The sequence below is a fragment of the Paramacrobiotus metropolitanus genome, unplaced genomic scaffold (genome assembly GCF_019649055.1).
Source record: "Paramacrobiotus metropolitanus isolate TYO unplaced genomic scaffold, Prichtersi_v1.0 Parri_scaffold0000046, whole genome shotgun sequence".
NCBI lineage: Eukaryota > Metazoa > Tardigrada > Eutardigrada > Parachela > Macrobiotidae > Paramacrobiotus > Paramacrobiotus metropolitanus.
The window spans coordinates 712214-734171 of NW_026570266.1; the positions used below are offsets into that span (position 1 = coordinate 712214).

At 43.4% G+C, this 21958-nt stretch overlaps 1 protein-coding gene and 1 non-coding gene across 2 annotated transcripts; both read right to left on the minus strand.

Moving 5' to 3' along the window:
* Window positions 1-9746: 9746 nt before the first annotated feature.
* LOC129591454 (uncharacterized) lies at window positions 9747-11586 on the minus strand. Its single transcript, XM_055487113.1, has 3 exons — window positions 11464-11586; window positions 10168-10274; window positions 9747-10048 (listed from the first exon to the last, which is right to left on the minus strand). Exons 1-3 carry the CDS (start codon window positions 11584-11586, stop codon window positions 9793-9795), a joined length of 486 nt encoding a protein of 161 aa, XP_055343088.1. The 3' UTR covers window positions 9747-9792.
* A 7920-nt stretch (window positions 11587-19506) lies between these two features.
* On the minus strand, window positions 19507-19580 carry Trnan-guu (transfer RNA asparagine (anticodon GUU)). Its single transcript has one exon. It is a non-coding gene; the product is annotated as a tRNA-Asn (tRNA).
* Window positions 19581-21958: the final 2378 nt, after the last annotated feature.

A 21958-nucleotide genomic window follows, 5' to 3' on the forward strand; every position in this document is an offset into this window, starting at 1 on the left:
GGTCATGTAGCCCCAAGACCTGCTGCTGGAAACCATCCAGAATAAAGCCAGTAACGGGGTGCGACATGGATTCTGATAAGAGATACCACATTATTCACCAGCCACCAGTGCTGCACCATCATAAAGGAATGTCGTGCTATTGTCGGCATTTGACAATTGCATTTATCAGATTATACTCTACTTTGCCAACGTAGAAATGGTCCTCCAAGCAGCCGGTGCTATGCGTCCAGTTGCTTATAATCATTACGTACTTAATTTTATGGTAAAATGCGAGTTATTATCGAATTACGAAGAATCTTTGCAGTAGCTCAATCTCGAGTTTGAGCTAGTGAATGGCATATTCAATTCTAGTGCAGTTTCGTCGTCGGTGTTTTCAAGAAATACAGCTGCAACAATATAAAACAAACTATCGAGAGAAAGACGAAACGAACCTGGTTTTTTGCATGAAAGTAGAACCAAAAACTAATCTTATTACCTGGAAAGAGAGCGATAGGCGCCATCATCCTGGATATCAGTCGAAAATGGTATGTCAAGTCTTGTTATTGTAGTTACAGTAGCTGACAATACCCTTGCCGATGATCACGCCGGAAGAATACTGAAGTGATTTCGGAGGGAACTGCAGCGAGGAACTGCACCGTTATATAAGCGAGGCAGCCAGAGCCTGCCTCGCCATGGTAAGAAAGCCAGTTTCCGCTACAGTGCCTGAGCATGTACTGTACATTCCACAATGCCAATGCGCTGCTCTGATCACTGATTACGGAAGCACGCCTTCGACGCCAAGATTGCAATTAATTTGCGATGCCGGGACAGATGCACACGTTGCAACGTCGTGCACATTAGCTGTCTCGGTAAACATTTCATATAATGCAAATCTACGTACAGAGTAGATTTGGAGTCACAAATGCATGGTTTATTTAACTAAAAGGGTGAAGGTATTAGAAAGTTCTTGAATCAGGAGAATACACATTTAGTAATCACCCAGAGATGTCATGCACAATTCATCCATTTACGAAGATGGCACGTGACAACTGGATTATTCGCCATTCTGCAATCAGTTAAGTTAGCCAGTACTGGGACTGCAGTGCGACACACAGGCAGACGCTCGCTGGATTAAATCGGAAGGCGAACGAAGTATTATTTTCTCGGAATGCTTGTGCATTTCGATAAAAATACATCGCGAATTAATTCTGAATAAAATAAATTCCAAACCTATGTGCCAAAGCTTTTCGACGCCGGAAAGCAACGATGCTGTCCGGCTGTCCCGTTTCACCTTTGACGTTATAGTAGAAAGATCAACAGCCAGATTATCCTTGGCAACAGACACAGCACACATTCAGGCGCTTGATGATATCAACAAGAAAAAATTTAATATTTTTTACAATCCCCACTCCGCGGTCGCATTACTTTCACGCACACGATCCGGTTACGATTACCAACCGACAAAGAGAAGTGTCGACGCCGCTACTAGGCGTCAAGCAGAATACATTGTGAAATATTTACAGTATTGATACTTGCGCGCATCTGCATATGTCGTATATAGCGATAACTGTGAGAAGCTGGACGAAAAATTTTGGGATTATCTCGCTGAAGAACGTGTAAATACGAGACGCTGGATGGGAATATACATAGCTTTAAACGTTAACATTTCTGAACAAACGTGGCCGGTTACTGTGGATGAACTTCGACAATACCAACATGTCGGCGAGGCCCATTGCCGTTTAGTTGTGTCGGCGAGTCTGTTTCTGCCTTCTGAGGTACTCACTCCACAAAGTCTTTAAGGTGCAGAAGTGCACAATTTAACCCGCGAAACATACAACAAACAATTGCTATCGAAAAATTATAACCTTTTCAGTTTTTAGCCGAAAAATTGGCCCGTCAACCATTTAACAATACGTAAGTTTTCTTCAGCAAGGATTTTGTGGCGAATTATGCCGCCAACTAGTCTTCTACGCGTGGAAATTTAGCGTGGTAACGCGGCTTCTGTCCTGGGGACGGTCGGAAGTTCTCGAGAGTCAGAAGAGTTGTTTTACTTGCTGTAATTATTGGGTTTTAAAGTTTAAATTTAAATGGCATTGGCTTGTACAAGTTGATAAAAAAATATTGTCAGTTTTCTGTTCTACGAAGGCAGTGGCGGTTTCAAGTACATCGCTCAGAAGCGTCTGAAACGCCAAATTTTCTTGAAGAAGAATACTTTCGCGGCAGGTGTTTTAAGAGTTTCCCGAGAAATTTCGCAAAATCGGGACTGGCATACACGTATTAAAAACTGAAAGCATGGTTAGCTATACCGTATTCTTCAAAGAATCGCTGAGCAGCCCACTTGAACGCAAGTAGAATAATACGAAAGGTTCGCTATCAGCAGAATTCTAGGCTCCGCCACATCACAAAATCCACTCGACTACGTTCGCTGACTACTGTATATAAACTCAATGGTGCCATTACTTTTATCACTCTGTACAAATAATTCCGTATTTCTGAAGTGATTACGAAAGCCATATTGTACTCTCTTCGCTAGTATCCTGGCTTCCATTATGAATCCAAAATTTACCGTTTTATTGGCCTTTTGCTTCCTGTTGTACTGCACGGTACGTAATACCAGTTTCGGCAACGTAGTGCAAAATCGTATGATGTTTCTTTTTCATCACAATAGGTCACGGCACGGCCAAACGCACCATCTCCCCGAGATGCCCCTCTTCCATCTTGCTGCAGTTCTCCATTTACTTGCCGGAGATCAGATGCTGGCAGCTTGATACTCGATGGGCCACCGTTGAGGATGAAAGAACACCCCTGCATACTGAATCCCCCTCTGCCTGTGTCTGATCCAAAGGCTAGATCAGGCTGCTGCTACGAATATCCGTATACGTGCCATGATGGCGCTGACGGTAGTTGGATTATGGATGGACCGCCCGATTTTCACGAGAATCATCCCTGTCTAAAGGTCAAGGGTTTCCCTGGCTGATAATTTTCCTAGGGTTCACTGTAGGACGCATTGTTGAGTTATGCATTGTCGTCAACGTTGTAAACATCAAATCCTACTTTTTGCTTTCGTATATCATTAACTTTTTTGTTGTCCAAGAAACCTAACGAGCGAAACAGAACTTTTGGTTTTCATTGCTTTTGCTTCCATATTCAAGAAATACTTCTGGTGGTGCTGTTAATCAATGCTGTTTCATCCTGCCTAAGGCTGCTTTTTCAATTTTTTTGCTCTCACAAAATGTCTTGTTTTAAAATTGCTGTTTTCTTTATTTTTCAAGATTCGTTGCAGATGGTGCAGAACCACATCTCGTACGCACTACATTTTGTCGCTTATAATAAAAATTTATTTCACGTGGTACAACGGAAATACGAGTATTATGTACAAATAGATGCCATTTTCGTGACTCCGAAGATACAAAGCGCCGCGCTTACAAACGAAGGCACCGGTTACTTAAACCGCATGCTACAATTACAATATCGAAACCGACCGGCAAATCGCTGTGATTCAAATAGTTATTTTCTGCGGACCTTATTCTGATTTTCTATTGAGAGTTAAAGACACTGTGGAGCGATTCGGAGGCGGCGAAGGAGCAGAAATGAATGGCACGTGCGACAAGTTGTTTTCGGCACTCTTAAGCGATCAGTTTAACAAACATTTCTAGAGCGAGGAAACATTATGAAATATAAAGACCGAAAATTTTGTTATAAGGACGTAGCCCGAAAACTGTTGCCGCTCACTAAGCTGATGACACCGCAAAAAATCGAGACAACTGAAGTGCACTAACCGGTGCGTTCTCCAGGAAAAACACTTGGAACCGGCACCAGCTGACTTTAGAAAAGCGTCGGTGTCAGCTAAAACATTGAAATATCCATTACGATTGAAAACGTTTCTGGTAACCTACTCGTGTATGTTAATTCTCGAGGGATTATCCCGTAAGTAGAAATGCAGACTATTTTCAAGAATCCGGAGTACTAGAATATGATTAACAAAACATGCTAAACACTGCATCGCTTTACTTAGAAACGATGACACTAGATTTAGAACACTGTTTATCAGCAAACACTGTTCTTATCGCGAGAGAACACAAGTTCTTACTTTACGCCCTACGGCCATCTCGATAAATGAATATACAAGCCGAGCAATATCTTTTGATTTTCATTGAGTGAAAAAGCATGTACTAGAATATCGAAGTAGAGTTTTGCCATAACTTGCTTCTTCGTCCTCACAGGCATTCAGGCAGTAAATACTACAACAAAAATGAACGAAATGTTTCGTGAAACATCTGGCAATAATTCCACAATCTTAGAACGTAACCTGCTGCACCTTTTCGTAAAGTGTTATGTTCTACTGTAAATCACCTTACAGCCAGTGGTGACTGGCCAACGGGTTACGGGCTTATGAATTAGCCTTGCTCAAATGCATCAAATAAGTACAACAAGCAGGCATCCTGCAAGGCTTATTTCCTGGATACGACCAAAAATATCTTTCTTGCGGCTTGGTGTGCAAACCGCAAATCAACTATAGATAAAAAAATGTTGAACTGGCGGCAGTGCTCCTATCAGAAGCCGACTGTTCCTATTTTTTTCTACCCGTTGTGCGGGTGTTTTCTACCCGGCGAGTAAGCTAGCTTTGGATGTTTACGGCAATAAACCCCAATTCCCCTGATAATAGTGGTTGTTGTTGTTCAGGCGAGATCTCACATGTAGAAATAATACAGTAATTACTGCCCTTATTGGGATTTGGGACGCATGCTAACAGCCGCCGATAGAATCTTACAGGCAATATGCGTCGCCACTGTTCGATATGCTTGAAAGATTTCCTCCGTAACGGGCCATGTTGTATTAGATCCAGGAGCGAGCGTCTCTGTTTTCACCGCTTCAGGCCTTTCTTTTGCAAGGTGATCCCGGCATTGTTTATGCAGTTCCTCACAGGTTGAACTGAGCGCGGCATACACAAAAAGCCGGCAGGAAATCGCCAGAAACATTAGAAAAACTTTGCAATCCATTCTTTGTAGCGACGAGTTGTGGGTTTAGTGTATTTGGTGATTTTAGTTGCGTTAGAAATGTGCATGTGGGCGAAGAACGCGGGATTTGTGCTAGGCATATAACTACAACGATTCAGATAATGTACTCAATTGCAGATGGATATCTGCTCCGATTTTGCGCTGATATAATATAGTCCAGGAGTACTTTCTTGGTTATTTGACACACGTGTAGTCAAGGCGGGCACAAAATCAGTTACCGTAAGCAGGCAAAAATCGATATCTGGTGTACGATTTTGTGGTACGATGTCAAATGTCGATCAAAATAAATGTTACAACATAACGAAGAGTGTTATTTTCAGAAAACACGGTTCGAACGGTATTTTTCAGGCAACATTAGCCCCAGGCCGTCGATGCTGCAGCGATTGTGTAATACAACGTTATGTAATCATTCTAATTTTTAGGCGCTAATGCAGCATAACAGTTCCGCTCAGTAGCCTGCTGTAATCGAATATGGTAGACAAAACGTAATGCTATATCTGCAAAGATTCTGTAGTAATGTATGAAAGCGTGATCATGCTGCATGCAGTTTACCGACGGGTTTGGGTTTAGCGTGGAAAAGTGTGAAAACAAAATTTAGAAAGTACGATAATTATATGGCAGTCGATATGCTCGATCTTGTTTAAAACTTTAAAAATATTGCCGCGTTTCTTCAAAAGCAAACCAGTCCTATACAGTGACAGTCACCAGACGGCAGCGCCACAGATAGTTAATTTGCTGCAGCGGCGTCGGAAACGCTGGACCCAGGTTACGGAGGCCGCGAAATCTTTAATGCCCAGTTGCGATGCCACGTAAAGCGCGCAGGTCTGGATGGCCGTGACCGTCGGCTCTTCGTTACCGGCCGCGCGTTGCCCGTCCATCCATTCTAGCAATCGCGTCTCCAGCAGCGGATACCGGGGAGTGGACTTGCGCACCCGCATAACCATTAACTGTGAAGCGTCCAGTGACTTCAGTTTATCGTAATCTCTGAACGAGAAAAATTGCATTTATTATCATTTGTTGTTTACTGTACAAATAAGGGTATAAGCTTTGATAATGCATTGTGTATTCTCATTAAATGAAAATGGGTAATTAGATGGTATTAGGCGGAACTCGACGTAATTTTGAGCCTCTATAGTCTATGTAGACTGCAATCGATCTCTTTTCACCGATCGTGTTTAAGAAAATCGATAGTAACCGACCTGAGTCAGACTAGCGGTAGGTTTACCCTGTCGAAAAGATGCTGGCTTGGTGGCAACCAACCGTCAAGCTCTTATTTTGATCAAACGTAAATTTGTGCTTACCAGAGCCATCGGTGTTCCATCTTGCTGATTAAGTTAGCATTTACGGGAACAGGAATTATCTAAGCGCCTACGTTCTGCTCCTGTTGCCTGAACGCAATTAAAGATAGAGCCCCCCCTTTCTTTTGTAACTTTCAGCTACTGTATATGAATGCCCTCGTGCGACAGTACCAACCGTGAAATCATCATTACGACGCAAGTGAAATCTCCTCAACAATCTCTTCATATTATCTTTATTCTTTATTGGAATGGTATATCTTTGCTGCGCCGCTAAGATTTACGGCACCTCACCAAAAAATCCTCGATTGCCTCGTGAACGTTTTCGCACCTCGGTTCGATTCAAAAATTATTGCCTATGCAGTGCTTCCTGCAAGCATTCAGCTGTATAGACTGGCAAAATATACGTGATCACCGATATCGTATTTTTCCGCATTAACTGAATCAGGCGGCAGGGTCACGAGCTCGGTTTCTTAGGCGCTCGCATTGTCGCGCACGCAAGCATGAACAGTCCTAAAATCATGATACAGATTACATAATCGGCTATATTTAATGGCTATAATCCAGAAAGTTGCATGGTTACGGTGCGTTCATCGCAAGCCGGTTAGAAGAGCAGGCAATGACGCAACAATTCCGCGCAGTTGACATTTTCTGCTGGCAAGAAAGGGCAAAAATAGATGGAGCTTTGGGATGTTTACTGATCCCAAGCGGCTTTACCCTGCTGGCATTACAACGCCCAAGCTAAGGAAAATACACTATCTATAAAATGTTGTATCATCTGTTTAAATGTGCGGCACGATATTTTGTTTTACGGACGTCCCAAGTTTGTCAAAGCCGGATTATTACTGTTCGAATGGCAAATTAGACGAGACTTAGAGTAATGTGCGTTTTGTACAGATATATAGTTGTTCTATACGATTTTGCTCTGGGCTTCGCGCAGTTTTAGACATGTTTCGTACATTTCCTCATCAGATTTTGAAAGGGCAACAATGCTTTATAACGGTTTGTGGACGTAATATATTCTTGTTGCGGAGATAATGCTTTTGTTCCATATATAATACCAAAGATCGATCTACTTTTGCCCTTTCTTGCCAGCAGAAAATGTCAGCTGCGTGGGATTGTTGCGTCACTGCCTGTTCCTCTAACCCGTTTGCGGTGAGCGCACCGTAACTACTTCTATGCAACTTTCTGGATGATAGCCGATTACGTATTTCTACTATGATTTTGGGACCGTTCATGCTTGTGTGCTCGACGGTGTTAAAAGCACGAGCGCCTCAGAAACCGAGCACGTAACCCTGCCGCTCGATTCTGTTATTCCCGAAAAACTCGTAGTAAGTACTCGTACAATGGCGATTTACAGTGAACCAACAATTTACGCTTTGATGAGTTTTTACGCATAATTTTATCGATATTAAACCAAATAACGCCAACCTACTTGCACCACGCTGAAAAGCGCGCATGGCTGAGCTGATATTTCCTGGCAAACTGGCGCTGTGACATGACGCGCCCGTACTCCGCGTGTTCACGCCGGAACATATCCACATACTGGATCTTCTGACACGGCGAATAGGCGTTGGTGCAACGCTTCTTAGAAATGCTTATCGGTGGCATTGTGGATGATATTTGCGGTGCAGGGGAAACTGCCACCTGCATCCGCCCTAGCGGTGGTCGTAATGCTGTTGATTGCTGATTATGATGCGACGACAACGGCGGCGGCTGGGCTGCCTTTTCCGCTGGACGGCGGCATTCGTCCTCGAATATTTCGTCTAACCACAGGCAACGAAAAGGCTACTTAGCAATGCTATTACGAACATAAAAAGAACTGCTTAGGAGGCATTAAAGCGGTTGAATCTCGAATCTTACACTCTCTTGCTAGACGGATAAATGCCTCGTTTTTGTGAATATATTATAAAAAAACCTTATTTCATTCGGCTAGATCAAGACACCAAGCATTGTCTTAATGCTTAATGTTGTTTGAACTAGTTGTTTTTGCCGGTTGTTCTTTGCAAAAAATTAAAAAGGTGTACTGATATTCAAAGCAGTTTCCTTTGTCTTACCGCTAGTCTTTTTCCCAAACAAGACTTTCTTGGTTAACCGCCTAAAGTTGTGAGTGAATGAAATGGTATGTTTTAAAAATTTGGTACTATCGACATTTCCAACTAAACATTAAGATTTTCTAATTTAATTCTAATTTAACATTAAGATTTTTTAATTCTTATAGAACTGATCCTTTATACATAAGTGCGAACGTGCCACTTAGCGCTAAGGCATAGTCCTTAGCGCGTGACCGGTGGAAAACAAAGCGCCTTTGATTAAACATGAAGACAGTTAACCAAGTATGCAAAATACTCACCAAAAAGCGCATGAATATCCGGCGGTTGAGAAACGGTGCCTGTATACTGTAACATGGGATAGTGCAGACTCGTAACTTGCTGGTGGAAATCCTCCAAATCAAATCCGGGGTCGGGGCGATATGCGGGATCTATTCGGAGATACTAGATCATCTCCATTGCGATTAGCAGATTCATAAAAGTTATTCCCTAGTTTTGCCGGCTGATGACATCCCGTCACAAAAACCAGTCTTCTTACCTGCAGAGAACGAAATGGTTGACGGCATCATCTTATTAAACAACCGGAAATAACGTTACTTGCAAAATCGGCGGGGTTTCGCGGCGAAAGTCTTGCTGTGTTCGGCGCTACAGAAGAACAGACGCAAAAGAGAACAGCGCGTCTGATTGTATTGCAAGAAAATACTGGAATACGGGAGGAGCGGATGCAGCTATCGATGGTATGCGATAGAAAGCGATCCTTCTGCCTTCTCCGTCTCTCTTCCTTAACCGTGGCAGCCTGCGGCTGTCTCGCACCGGCAAGAAAGCCACTTCGAGCCAGATCCATTACTTTACGCTCGTGCAGCACCGGCACTGATTACGCAAATTAACGTCAATACAAAGACTCCGATAGGGAGAAAAGGTACACACGTTCTTCAGTCGTGGGGATCAGTTGTCTCTGTAAAAATTTCACGTTCATGCACCCATCCTTTTCTCCATAATTCCAATCAGTGACGTGGTTGAAGAACAACTATGCATCGTCCAAGAAAGTTAGACAAAGGAAACTGCTTTGAATATAGGTATACCTTTTTAATTTTTTTACGTATTTCTTTTATTCTTGCGTCGCCTGATGTTATTGCAACACAGCAGGCCATTTTTTAATGAACCAAACTGACCAAAGCTTAATTAAAACCGATAATATCGGTTTTAATTAAAAGAGTGCTGATATTTTCAACAGGTGCCACCATTTTAGCATTTGAATGCACTTTAACTAACCAAAACCGTTCCTGGGAAACATCTAGGCTAGGAATTAGGATCAGCATTCAATAAAACGCATTGTCATACAATAACTATGTGCAAACACCGTAGATGCGGTGTGCAAATATCGGAGAAGGACTAGGAGGGGATGGCTGCATTTCTTGCTCGTTGTTAGACGCTGGCAAAATGATTGCTTCATTTGCCGCAGCGGCGCCGGAAACGCTGCACCCAGGTGATGGAGGCCGTAAAATTTCGGATGCCCAGTTGCGTGGCCAAGTAACGCGCGACTGTCTGGATGGTCGTGATCGTCGGCTCATCATGACCAGCCACGAGCTGGCCGTTTATCCACTCCACCATCCGCTCCTCCAGCAGCGGATACCGGGGAGTGGGCCTGCGCACCCGTCTGACCGTCAACTGTGAAGCGTCCAGGGATTTCAGTTTGTCGTATTCCCTGAACGAAGAAATTGCATTTGTCGTTATTTGTTGTTTAACGTAAAATTAATGGTATAAACTTTGACAATGCATTGTGTTCTCAGTAAATCAGGCTTATATTAGGATAATTAGCCGTACGCTGCATAAGTTTGAGCCTCTTTACTACGATCGATCTGGTTTTCACTGATCGTGTTGAAGAGTAGAAAGTATCGATGGTTATCGACATGTGTTAGATTAGTAATATACTATCCGGTCAAAAACGTGCTGAAACACCAGCAGTGTAGTTCGTATTGGGACTAGTAAACCATAAATTTATGTTCACGAGTGCGTTCTCTAATCCATCCTGCTTATTAAGTACTTAATTATTGTTTGCGAGAACAGGAATTATCTTTATAAGCGCTTTATCTTCCTTCTTGCCTGGACGCTGTTAAAGATAAAACTATTATGTAAATACTGCATATCTCATTTAATAAAATAGGTCACAAGTTTCTTTGAGCTCCTACGATCGATCAGCTTTCCGCAAATGTTTTCAAGAGATAAAGCGTAATTGTGTTAGTGGTTTTTGTAACCGGTGTTAAATAAAGCGGCTAGGCTCACCAAACAAAAAACGGGCTGATAACCTAAGGCTGTTTGCCTGTTAAGCCTGTTAGCTGAATTTACGATTAGACTATTTTTATGGGGTCTATTAAATTAAGCAGAAATTTTCATGATCACAGGAAATGTTGTTACCGCTGATCACACGCGGGTATAATTACTACGCAGGCCTCTCGCGGTATGTAGGTATTCCCCAGGCTCATCTACTTTTGAATTTCTTGCAGAAAATGCCAGCTGCATGGGATAGTTGGATCTGGTTGTATATTACAGAACCGGCTAGTGGAAAAGCTGAAAATGTTGCCGTCCCAGCAGGCACTTTATTTGCTCCGTAACTGTCTGAGTGACCCAAAGCTACTGTATATACTACGGACAAGTCAGGCCTACGAAAGTCCGGATCTGCTGAGGGAATTTGACGAACTTATGCGCAGCACTGTCGTTTCGATCGTTAACGTAGCGGTAACTGATACGCAGTGGCTGCAGATGTGCCTTCCGGTTGGTCGCGGAGGACTGGGCATACGGCGTTCAGAGGAGCTAGCATTGTCGGCGTTTATCGCTTCGGCTACCTCGGTATCGCAGGTGTGTTCGGAAATAATCCCAGGCTACCGAATGTCAGGTCTGCAGGAAGCTACAGAGACATGGTCTGATCGGTATTTATGTGAATTGCCTGCGGAGGGAATCAGGAAATACCAGAAGAGTTGGGACTGGGCCGTGGTGGAGATGAACTACTCACGCGTACGCATGCAAGCCATTAAAAGCAGAAACGAGAAAGAAATGGCCCTACTACTGGCAGCATCGGAAAGAGAATCTGCAGCCTGGGTGCACGCTTTACCGGCGGCTTGCCTGGGAACCGTCCTTAACGATGACCAAGTGAGAATTGCTATCGGCCTGCGTTTTGGTTTGCCAGTGGTAGCTGCCCATGAATGCCGAGGGTGTGGTTTCAAAGTAACTCCGGATGGCCATCATGGTTTAGCATGCCTCTACAACCAAGGAAGATGGAGTCAACATGTGGAACTTAACTCCATCCTTGAACGTGGCTGTTTCGCGGCAGGAATTCCCTGTGAATTGGAGCCTAAAGGAATGCTGAGAGATAACGGCAAGAGGCCCGATGGTGCAACGTTGGTTCCCGTTCGGGAGGGAAAGCAACTGGTATGGGACGCCACGTGCGCAGACACTTTAGCTCAGTCGTACCTGAAAGGATCTGCCAAAGCGGCTGGAGCAGCAGCTCGTCAAGCGGAAAATCGAAATCGATATAATTATCGCTCGCTGGGAGATCAGTATTGGTTTTATCCGTTTGCTGTGGAGACGATGGGAGTCCTAGGGGAAGCTGCTAAGGAAGTGGTCAGTTTCTTTGGACGTCTGATTAGGGAAAAGACAGGCGAGATCAGATCCACGGCCTTTCTTAAACAGCGCATTAGTTTGGCTATCATGAAGGGAAATGCCGCAGCAGTTTTGGGCACTTTGCCAGGAAGGAATAGGATTGTTAATGGAGAGTTTGGTTGTTTTTTTCAATCTTAATACAACAGTGTGTACGTAGTGTTGTTGACCTACTGTGAATGTATGACGCTGTATCACAGAATATGCTATGTAGTATGTACTGTATATCTTACCGTATAATTGTACTATCTCTGGTGTGAGCCCGCCATAAGCCGAATTAACAAGACAATTCGCGAACGTTCATATACGACATTTGTATACTTTGGTTTTGCCAGCCTGCGATACTGTACCTGTGGGCTGTGATAATGATTTGGTGTTTTTTGGGTACGCTGCAATATAATATTTGCTTATCGATGACCTCACATTCTTTCCGAACCTGCGCAGCTAGGTGCTCCTTTTTTAAGCTGCTGAATAAGCAATTCAGGCTCAATAGTTTGAGCGTCACCCGTTATTTTCACGGTTGCTACGAATGGTGAATTACCATCAACCAACGGTAACGCATACTTTTATATTTTTGTTTTTGTTTTTCTGTCTAGCTGAATGCAACATATGTACCTGCACCACACCGAGAAGCGCGCGTGGCTCAGGTGGTGTCTTTTGGCAAACTGGCGCTGTGACAGGGGGCCGCTCTCCCCGCGCTCACGCCGGAACATATCCACATACTGGATCTTCTGACACGGCGCGTAGGCGTTGGTACTGCGCTTTTTTGGTACGGTGGCGGGTAACGGTGGAGCGAATCCCTGTTGCACAAGAGGTGGTCGTGGTGCCGCTGGTTGCTGATTTAGGTAAGACGACAGCGGCTGGACAGTTGTTTCTATCTTTCCAATGCAAATGCGTTTTGCAGGTGGGCGGCATGTGTCTTCGAATATTTCGTCTACCCGGGCAAAGAAATACAGTATTTGAAAATGTTGATTCGAATGCAGAACGATGAAAATGATTTTGTTGTTGCAGCGGCGTCAGCGTCATATTGGACACCGATCGGTGAAACAAGAAGTTTTTGTTAAATAGATAATTAATTACTCGTATTTCAAATGCGACAGCGTTACGCCGTTGGTAAAAAAGTTGCAATTCGGCTGGTCGGTCTGCTGTTCCAGTTTTTATTTAAATTGAAAGTAAGCAGTAGCACGTTGCAGGAACAGGAACACATCCAGTGGTTTCTTGTTGTTTACCAGCGGTGTTTAAACAAGAAACCGGTTGTTTTTTATCAAGACTTTTACAGCCAGTGTACTCACCCAAGACCGCATGAATATCCTGCGACTTTGGTACTGTGCCGGTATGTTGCAGCATAAGGTCATGCAGGCCCATTACTTCCGGCTCGAAACCGTTCAGAACAAAACCAGTGACGGGGTACAACGTGGACTCTAAAAAGAGATACAAGTTATTTACGAAGCCACTACTACTCGACCTTCTAGTGAACGAATGACCTTCTAGTGAATGTCATAGCACAGTTCCATTGCCTGTGTTTTTAAGATATGCAGCTTCCAAAAAAAAAACAAACAGTCGTGAAAAACCGAAACGAACGTAGTATTTTTGGATGAAAGTTGAGACAAACCTGGAAAGGGAGCGATAGGCGCCATCATGTTGAAAATCGGTTAGAAATGGTGTGGCCTCCGAAGTAATGCCGTTCCGTGGCGGACGTCTTTTTATTGTAGCGTGTCGCGTAAATTTCAAGTACATTACTCGTTACAGTAGCTGGCAATCCTCTTGGCGATGATCGCAACGGAAGAATCCTGACGTGATATCGAAGGGACTTGCAGCAACGGGATGCTGTGGATAGTCTTCACTGTCTCCGTTATATAAGCGTGGCAGCCTGAAAGCGGTTTCCGCTACAATGCCTGAGCCTGCCACAGTCCCGATGCGCTGCTCCCATCACTGATTACGTCGAACGACCTTCAATGCCAAGATTGCAATTATTTTTCGATGCCGGGAAGGTGCGCAGTGCGCACGTTGCAAAGACGTGTTTATATCAGCTGTCTCGGTAAAAAGATCATCTGATGCAAATGTAAGCACAGAATCCAATTCTGGAGTCCAAAATGTATGGTTTATTCAAATGAAAGAGCAAGGTATAGAAAATGCTTAACTCAAGAGCACAAACACGCACTAATCATCCAGAGATCTATTAAATATTTTGTAATTCAACCGTTCGCTCAGGCGGCTTACAGTATAACAACTGGATTATTACGCACACGGCGGCTATTTCTGCGTTCAATTAAGTTCACCGTAATGCTGCAGCGCAACACACAGGTAGACGCTCGATGGGTTAAATGGCAACGCACTGTGCGCAGTACCATCTTCTCTGAAGGCTTGAGAAACTCGATAAAAACCGCAAACTGATTTTGGAGTAATTAACTTTGAGCGATGGGTCTGCAGTCTGCTTACGGGCCAAACACTTTCCGACACCGCAAAGCAATGATGTCGCCCCATTTCCCTTTTGACCTTATCGTAGAAAAATCGACTACGAGATTATCTTCTGCAACAGACATCGCGCACATTCAGGTGCTTAACGATTTCATTTTGAAAAAACCATAAAGAATCAGCAAAGTACGGTGACGATATGGTAGCATCGTTTTATTTTCGATTGTAGTCAATAAAATATACAATAAATATTAAGAAAATAACACCGGCTTTGCCTATGCCTTATTTTGTGGTCTTCACTCGCTAACCTATAGGGATCAGACATCTGCTTGACATGATTTTGGTCTCTTTGAAGCGGTAACTGATGACTGGCTAAGCAAGTAATTTCTCAAAATTACACCAGGAGTTTTGACAAAAGTTCAATCAATTTCGCAACTTTTCTGCTTGCTCGATGGAAAAAATACGATCTGCAACAGTCTGGAATAAAAAGGAATTAAAAGGCCCATGACAATTCAGGGCTAGCTTTTCTTGGCATATGGGTTGCGCTAAAAGCCGACCCCTTTATTCAAAAATTAACTAATAGGTGCCACCATCCTGTCAGTCAGCCGGAAATGGTTGTATTTCTCCGAGACCAACGCCCTCGGCTACCTTTATCGACTCGTCGGTACAATAAGTGACAAGCCGGTTTGCCGTTCATTACAGAGAAAAGAGATCCTGGAAGATGCTGACGGTAGCCGCAGTAATGGCTAGCTCAGTTAAGTCAGTTCTATGTCTTCCTGTGTCTCTCTTATTTAGCCGTGACAGCCAGCGGCTGCCTCGCGCTGGCAAAGGAAGCCAGCGCGAGTCCGATCAGTTACACTGTATGTGCTTGCAAAGGATCTCGATCTGGTTCAATAATAGTTGATTACGTGAACTGACTTCAATAATTATTAACTACAATACGGGAGAGGAGCACACGATATACGGTACTTACAATCGTTTAAATAAACTGCATAAATAAACTGGGATACGGGCCTGATCACCGCTTTGCAGAATGGATTGTAAATTGATTATAATGTTAGTGTTAATTTCTTGCACACTGTTATAACAGAGGCAGCCATAAGTCGGCTGTCCGTGATGATCTCAGCGAGGAGGGCGGTCAGATGAAGATCCTGTCTGTTGAGGAAATTCCGAAAAATGGCGATGGAGCGGAATCGAACCGCTGGCTACCGAGTGAGATCCACGCACAACCACTGTGCCATCGCCGCTGTTGGCGAAGATCAAGATATTTGTGCTTGAGCTTGAGCCAACCAGGTAGGCGGCGGATGGGCAGCTGCTGTGTGTAAAGAGGATTCTCCTCTTACACTGTTCACGTATGTGTTGTTCAGTCAATCGTGCCAGGAACTGCATGATAAGTGCTGGAATTACATGGATGAAGAACTTGTGAGATTAATACGCTTAGTGTTGATGCCATCTGGACCCAATACAACATGGGCGATGACGGACGAAATCCCGAAAATATATCAGAACATGGGCAAAACGTACTGCCGGTTGGTTGCATTTTTGTTCAACGCAGGACTAAAAATCTACAACAACCCGTATTTTACGGCAGATAATTGATTTTTTACGTACTCATGAATCGTGATGCTTTATCCAAACATCCATTACTGATTTTAAGCATGAAAAGCACATCTTCCACGTGGTATTTGTAAATTTTTTATAAGACTGTAAAAACATTTTATAAGAATATAAAACGTATAAACGTTTTGAATCTGTTTTCCACCTGGTGCGCGTATAAATGATTTACATTTAAGCGTTTTTTTGCGAATGGTAATACATTTCGGCCAAGTTTAAAATTCCATTCTGCTATGAAAGCCGCAGCAGTTTATAGTGATAAAACTATTATTAGCAGCTGATTCGGCTACGGAATATTATAAAATTATGGAAAAGAGAATTTCGCTTTCGGGCATATCCTCGGAGTTATATACTGAAGTCAACCCGTCACCCAGTCCTGTCAACGTTGAACCACAATGTCCGACTTTGGATCACAATCATCACACCATCAATTCCCGTCCTATGAGATGTGTTTATTAAAAATATGCGTTAATTTTAATTTTTATGTGTCGGTTGATAATGGCACAAAGCCGATACTTCCGATATTTGCACAAAGCTTGTCGACTTCGAATTTAATTGCAGACTAGCCAATAATACCGGCCATTGCCTGCGAAATTTGCTCAATCGTTGCCCAAGAGATTATCGCAATCGCAAAGGGAAGTATTCTGGATGGTATGACCCCGCGTGGCACATAGCGATGGCCAGAACCTGCGACACAGACAGCGGCCCGATGAAGTTGCTCCTCGCTGAGATGTGACGCACGTATGACATGGACATCCATTCACCGCCACCGGTTATCGTGGAAAAATCTTTTTTGTTCCCAAGAAAAGCTGTTTTCATCTCTCATTATCTGCGACATCTATTGTTGTGCGCCGTGTTTTGTCCAGCTAGCAATATACTGGATAAACATGTTGTTGCTCGCTCGTGATTCTATCGTTCCACGTGTGGCGATGCGATTATTGAGGAGTATTATTCTTCCCGATCAACTGGAATTTGCCACGGAAAAATCTTTGTGTCAGTCACAATGATAACTCGTTTGTAGAACCAGTGTGCACTGTAACTGTTGATTTACCTTAAACGTTGTGGTTGATTGTTGATTGCGTGCTGCGCGTTCTGTAATGGATCTCGTGCGCCACAACTTAACAACAGCAAAAAAATGTTCAGAAACGTAAAAAAAACACACTGCAACAACAGCCAGTACTGCATTAATAACTATTGACACAATCCTATTGTACATCCGGTTGCCAGAAGGATGATACAATAATGCATTACAGTGGGTGGACCGTAAAGTCACCAATCAGCGGTGTTTGTGTTCAGCGTAAAGTCACCAATCAGCGTGCCCAAGTCAAAATGTCGTACTCGTACTTGGGATGTTCACATAAAAGCTCTCTGCAGGTTCGAATGTGGTGTCACATTTTCCATTGGTTTAAACAGGTACTACATTTGACCTGAATATCTCTGCCAGTTCTAAGTTCTAACCGGAAGTTTAAATACTGCGTAGTAAGGAATTTTTATTCTTTGTTGTGTCAGTTGGAAAAGGGTACGCACAGAATCAGCGATTCAATGAACATTCATCTTATCAGACGCTGTACGTCTTACAACATACTACTGAAGCAGAAACAGCAAAAACAAAGGATATGCACTAAGCAAGCATATTGCAGAGCCTTGGCCAATAGCAGCACCGAGTCTCTATCCGAGAAAACAGCGTCTATCTGCCCTGCTGTTTGCGTGCGGGAACAGTTAGCATGTGCAGTGTCATGAGTAGGGAATACTAGTGATCGTGTGCTGTAAATTCACTATGCTAGAGCAGTGATACTACATGCTGCATGCAGTATTTTTAACTCTGTGGTAGAACTGATCGATCGCAAAGGAGATGTAACTCAGAAATGATATAGGTATTTGAGTAGCACAATCGGCACTCCGCGTTCGCAGCACATTCAAATTGTACAAGAGATATCTATTTTTTGTTATCGTTCCAGGAATCTCAGGCCGTTGCTTAAAATTATGCAAAATGGTTTGTAGAAATTTTACAATATTCCTGTGGATTTCTTGGACACTGTGCTTCTGGCTTGCTGAGCGAAACTTGCGAGAAACTGCTAGAACAATGCCGAGATCAGATGACGAAAGACAACCCGGCAATAGGACGGTTAGTGAAGATCGCACTTGAATCCAACTCAACATGGCGCGTCACGGATGAAATTTCTCGCCAATATCGGGATATTGCTAATGTGGTTTGCCGGTTAGTTTTTTCGGTCGTTCTATCCGTAATACACACCATTAGCAGTCAAAGTTACCGTTATTCAGACTGCTACCATAAAAGTTTCAGAAACTTTTATGGTACATCAGACCGGTTATACATCTCCGCTTGAGGGTAGTGACCCGGATACATGCACGAAAATTTTTATTTTGCACTCCCAAAAAACTTTTTTCTTGCTTTATGACACTTTGTAGCCAGATGATTTGTTTACGTAGCCGTGAAAACCGTTAGCGCGCGCAATAACCGAGTTATCGCTGTAAAAAAATTCCAAAAAGCTTAGATGCATTCAGATGCTACAAAAGTAATTTAAAATGGACCGATCTTTTTAAAATTTTGCTTGTAAACGCACATATGCATGATGATTGTTTTTCACCAGTCAGAGGCTGCCATAAATACGGCTGTCCGTGGGTATCTCAGCGAAGGGAGGGCGGCCAGATGAAGTCCGAAAGAATTTCCTGTTGAGGAAATTCTGAAAAATGGCGACGGAGCGGAATCGAACCGCTGGCTACCGAGTGTGATCCACGTAGCTCAGCCACTGTGTCATCGCCGTTGTTGGCTGAGATCAAGATATTTGTACTTGAGCTTGAGACAACCAGGTAGGCGGCGGATGGGGCGGCCGTCCTGAGGGCAGCAGAGCCTTCTGCTCTGACCCACCGAACCGTGTTTGCACCGTTTTTACATTGTTCTAGTATTTGGTTTTCAAATTTCAAAACGAATTTCGAACATTTTAAAATTTATTTCCAAATTTGAAAGAAATCGGTCTGTAATGAGACTTTTGGTACAACTCCATGCATTACAGCTTTTTGGAAATTTTTTCACGCATCTCTCCAGCCGGATGTCACACGAACATAGACAAATCACTTGGTTACAAGATGCCATAAAACAATTAAACATTACTATATCTTTCTTTCTGTTATATTTTTTACAAAATAGCACTCATTATTTGTCACAAATTTTCTATAAAAGTGAAAGATTTGTACTGAATACACAGCTCAGCCGATTACAGAAATGGGCGGCCTAATCACGCAGAACATTTCGTCTAAGTTAGCCGATGCTGGTGCTGTTCCCATGACTGAGGCCGCGTTCCCGCGTTGGATGTCAATGCTGATCCGTTGGCGCAGAAACTCCGTCGCCCGTACCTCGCCTGTTTCCTGTTGTATCATCTTCCCGACTTCGGTGACCAAACGAGAGGCGTCCGGTCCGAGTGGTCCGAGTGTTTCGACGCCAACTGCACGGAAAAATTCCGCTCCTGGGTGGATTCGAACCACCAACCTTTCGGTTAACAGCCGAACGCGCTAACCGGTTGCGCCACAAGAGCTATTCCACTATAAAACAATTAAAAATTGTATTTGGGAGTGCGCCAAAGCAAATGTTTTGTCCATGCACCCTAGTTTGGTGCTACATATCCGGGTCACTTCTCTTAAACGGAGCGTAGGCTGCGTAGCTAATGTGCAATATACTGAACGATCTGAACCTAACAATGATAACAAATAACGCATCAAAGTTGGTTCTGAATTCCGAAATTCCAGTTCTAAAATTCTTGGGCGCTCTATCTGTACTTCGGTTTTTCTCAATAACGGGGCACTTTTACTGCACATTTTGAACATCTGATAACCGGTCATGTCAATGTAGCGTTGTGCATGATGAACTGCCAATGCCAGGTGATTTTACACCAGATTCGGTTTTGCACTAAAATGACAAAATTCGGTTGCGCAGCCGATTGTTTGAACAAAAATAATAGCGAATTAAAAGCGCGGCTTAAGCGGAGCGGAAGTGACCGGCCGTTTAAAACGAATGAATTGTCATGAAGGAAAAATGAATACTCATACTAAAGGTAACCGGTTGTTTGAAAAATCCCGAAGTACTTCGCTAATCATAACGAGCGCGTAATTTCATTACAGGCAGTTGGATGACAGTGCTTATTGCCTGAGAAACCTGTTAACTCGTTGCCCCGAATCATACAATTATCCGGGAACAAATTATCTAACATGGTATGACTATGAGCTGCGGATCGGCTTGGCCAGTGTCTGCGATACCGCAATAGGACCGGTCAGACTATACAGCGCGGTCCATCACTGTATCGTGCAAGATTCCAAGGCGTTTTACTCGTGCTGCTGGCCTACTTTCGAGCCTGCAAGTGAAGGCGAGAGAAACGACAGTGCAGCGGCCGAGCGGAAGAGATTTTGCCAGTAGGTCCTTGCGAATGCCCAAATGTTCAATAATGACTTTTTCACGGGAGTATGGAAACACTTACGCGTTTGTGTAGTGTCCCGTTTATACATATTTAAATTTTGATTAATTTTCTTTAGAATTCTTCAGGTAACTGACCGTCGCATGAGAGCCAAAGCCCAAGAAATGGCCGAAAAATGTGGGCAAGACGCTATCGACACAATCAAGGAAGGGTACAAGCAGTTGTATGCCGCCCATTGCTTTGTAATGTAACTAATTGCCCCATGCATCGGGACAGACACTGACCTTACTTTTTTTTCCTTTAACCGTTGAAAAACGCTAGTGATGGTGTTGGATGTTTCGATAGTGCCACATAACCTAAATTTTTAGCAGCAGCGTTTGGTTATTACTGTGATAATTATGAATCGAAATAAAGGTACAATAAATTAAAGAAATTCCATACAGATAAATAAGTGCTAAAATTCCTAAAATATGTAGAAGCACCCAGAAAAGATGAAGATGCACAAACAATTAGCAAAAATCTATGCACTATGCCTCATTAACATATATTACAGAAACATTCAGATGAGAGTTTTTTAAGCTTTTTTTGAAAAAATGTTGTTTGTTTTATTGCAAAGTAGCAGGTGACCCTTTAAGAACTAGGATCGTCATCTAGCGTGGGAATTTAAACCTGGCTATCATAACAAGTTCTAGACAGTAGCAGCCCTACATCAATGGCAGGTGAAGATTAGTGAAAGTTAACCAGCAGTTTTAACATATTTCAACGCACTGCGAAAAACAGACAGTGATGGGATGCTAAGGATATCCTTTCCGCTTGGGTTCAGTTGGCTCATGATATTGTTCAGCCTCCAGGTCATCGTGGACTTCCCCGTCCTTGTGGCCCCTTCCGCTTCGATGAAGGTCCGGTTTCCGCTTCGAAGGCTGTACGGATTGGCTTGCTGCTTTACGACGATCATTTCGCTGAGGTAACGGGGCACTTGGAACTTGTTCTGGTGCAGAATTTTGTATACGAGTAGTCAAGTCATTTGCTGGTGTTTCCATTGCTCGAACAGTGGTGCAATCTCGTATTGCTCCATCAGGTTGGTGGCAGATACTGCGACATAGTTGGCGATAGCTCGAATAGCTTTACTTTGCGCAACAGCCAGCGGCTCCAGCGCGGACACTGGCGCTACGGTCCAGGTGAGACTGGACGAATGTGGGATAAAGTCCAACGCGTTGGGGCACCTTTACAGAGTACACTGTTCATGAGGGCGACTCCATGGTAAGCACTTTTTTGACCTTTTTAATTTGACCAGTCCACTTTAAATTCTCATCAGTTATCACCCCCCAAGTGTTTGCCTGACTTTCTGATTCAAGTTTATGCCCATTCAAATCAGCTGGCACAATACTCTTATCACGACTGTACGCAGAAGTGACCATTAGCAGTTTCGACTTCTTTTCGTTGACATATTGCAATATTGTTATTGTAGTTGATACTGTAATAATAATGCGGCGATCATTTTGTAC

Coding starts and splice junctions, on each gene's coding strand:
- LOC129591454 (XM_055487113.1), bottom strand. CDS start 11,586: ATGATGGCCATCCGGAGTTACTTTGAAACCACACCCTCGGCATTCATG. Junction 10,275..11,463: donor TCGTTAAGGACGGTTCCCAG/GCAAGCCGCCGG, acceptor TTGACCGGATAG/TATATTACTAATCTAACACA. Junction 10,049..10,167: donor GAGGCTCAAACTTATGCAGC/GTACGGCTAATT, acceptor TTCTTCGTTCAG/GGAATACGACAAACTGAAAT.